The following is a 2,273-nucleotide window of genomic DNA, read 5'->3' as shown; positions in this document are numbered from 1 at the left end:
AATAGGCATCATCAGAAAATCTACAAACAATAAGTGCTGGAGAGGCTGTGGAGAAAAAGGGAACCCTCTTTCACTGTTGGTGGGAATGTAAATTGATACAGCCACTATGGAGAACAGTATGGAGGTTTCTTAAAAAACTAAAAATGGAATTACCATATGACCCAGCAATCCCACTACTGGGCATATACCCAGTGAAAACCATAATCAAAAAGACATACGACAATGGACACCACCGAGTAAGCATCATTGACGTCTCCCCCCTCCACTGCCGTCATGTCTAAGTCAGAGTCTCCCAAAGAGCCCAAACAGCTGCAGAAGCTCTTCATCGGAGGTTTGAGCTTTGAAACAACCTATGAGAGTCTGAGGAGCCGTTTTGAGCAATGGGGAACGCTCACAGACTGTGTGGTAATTAGGGATCCAAACGCTAAGCACTCCAGAGGCTTCGGGTTTGTCACCTATGCCACTGTGGAGGAGGTGGATGCGGCCATGAATGCAAGGCCACACAAGGTGGATGGAAGAGCTGTGGAACCAAAGAGGGCCATCTCAAGAGAAGATTCTCAAAGACCTGGTGCCCACTTAACTGTGAAAAAGATTTTTGTCAGTGGCATTAAAGAAGACACTGAGGAACATCACTTGAGAGATTATTTTGAACAGTATGGGAAAATTGAAGTGATTGAAATCATGATTGGCCGAGGCAGTGGCAAAAAGATAGGCTTTGCTTTTGTAACCTTTGATGACCATGACTCCGTAGACAAGATTGTCATTCAGAAATATCACACAGTGAATGGCCAAAACTGTGAAGTAAGGAAAGCCCTATCTAAGCAAGAGATGGCTAGTGCTTCATCGAGTCAGAGAGGTCAAAGTGGTTCTGGAAACTTTGGTAGTTGTCTTGGAGGTGGTTTTGGTGGGAATGACAACTTTGGTCATGGAGGAAACTTCAGTGGTCTAGGTGGCTTTGGTAGCAGCCATGGTGGTGGTGGATATGGTGGCAGTGGGGATGGCTATAATGGATTTGGTAATGATGGAAGCAATTATGGAGGTGGTGGAAGCTACAATGATTTTGGCAATTACAACAATCAATCTTCAAATTTTGGACCCATGAAAGGAGGGAACTTTGGAGGCAGAAGTTCTGGCCCCTATGGCGGTGGAGGCCAATACTTTGCCAAACCACGAAACCAAGGTGGCTATGGTGGTTCCAGCAGCAGCAGTAGCTATGGCAGTGGCAGAAGGTTTTAATTACTGCCAGGAAACAAAGCTTAGCAGGAGAGGAGAGCCAGAGAAGTGACAGGGAAGCTACAGGTTACAACAGATTTGTGAACTCAGCCAAGCACAGTGGTGGCAGGGCCTAGCTGCTACAAAGAAGACATGTTTTAGACAATACTCATGTGTGTGGGCAAAAAAAACTCGAGGACTGTATTTGTGACTAATTGTATAACAGGTTATTTTAGTTTCTGTTCTGTGGAAAGTGTAAAGCATTCCAACAAAGGGTTTTAATGTAGATTTTTTTTTTGCACCCATGCTGTTGATTGCTAAAAGTCTGATTATGACACTGAATAAATGTGTCTTTAAAAAAAAAAAAAAAGACACATGAACCCCAATGTTCACTGCAGCACTATTTACAATAGCCAGGTCATGGAGGCAACCTAAATGCCCATTAACAGATGAATGGATAAAGAAGATGTGGTACATATATACAATGGAATATTACTCAGCCATAAAAAGGAACGAAATTTGTAGAGACATGGATGGACCTAGAGACTGTAATACAGAGTGAAATAAGTCAGAAAGATAAAAACATATATTGTATATTAATTCATATATGCAGAATCTAGAAAAATGGTACAGATCAACTGGTTTGCAAGGCAGAAATAGAGAACAAACATTGGACACCAAGGGGGGAAAATGGGGGATGGGGTAGGGGGTGGGATGAACTGGGAGATTGGGATTGCCATATATACATTAATATGTGTAAAAGAAATGAGTAATAAGAAAAAAAATCAAATTGTATACTTTAAATGTTTATTGTATATCAATTATATCTTAATAAAACTCAAAGAAAGTGTGGTGATGATAGGAGATAAGTGGACACAGAAATAGAAAAAGTAGTTTTCTTGAATTACTGGTGGTCATTTTTATTAGTCATAGCTTTGTCTGCAGTCTCTATAACAATTATTTCCCTGAATCTCTCTAACCTAAAAAAAATTTAGCCTAATTCACACAAATCCTGTGTGTACAAAAGAAGATACATAAGTTCTAAGTTCCAGTGACTTACC

The 2,273-nt window shown here is 40.8% G+C and overlaps 1 protein-coding gene across 1 annotated transcript; it reads left to right on the top strand.

The window, feature by feature from the left end:
- The first annotated feature begins 273 nt into the window (after positions 1 to 273).
- LOC130855831 (heterogeneous nuclear ribonucleoprotein A1-like) lies at positions 274 to 1,369 on the top strand. Its single transcript, XM_057739841.1, has one exon. It carries the CDS (start codon positions 274 to 276, stop codon positions 1,234 to 1,236), a length of 963 nt encoding a protein of 320 aa, XP_057595824.1. The 3' UTR covers positions 1,237 to 1,369.
- The last annotated feature ends 904 nt before the right edge of the window (positions 1,370 to 2,273 follow it).

The sequence above is a fragment of the Hippopotamus amphibius genome, chromosome 6, assembly GCF_030028045.1.
Source record: "Hippopotamus amphibius kiboko isolate mHipAmp2 chromosome 6, mHipAmp2.hap2, whole genome shotgun sequence".
In the NCBI taxonomy this organism is placed as follows: Eukaryota; Metazoa; Chordata; class Mammalia; order Artiodactyla; family Hippopotamidae; genus Hippopotamus; species Hippopotamus amphibius.
Note: the sequence above shows the minus strand (reverse complement) of the source record. Positions and strands in the feature narration are given on the sequence as shown.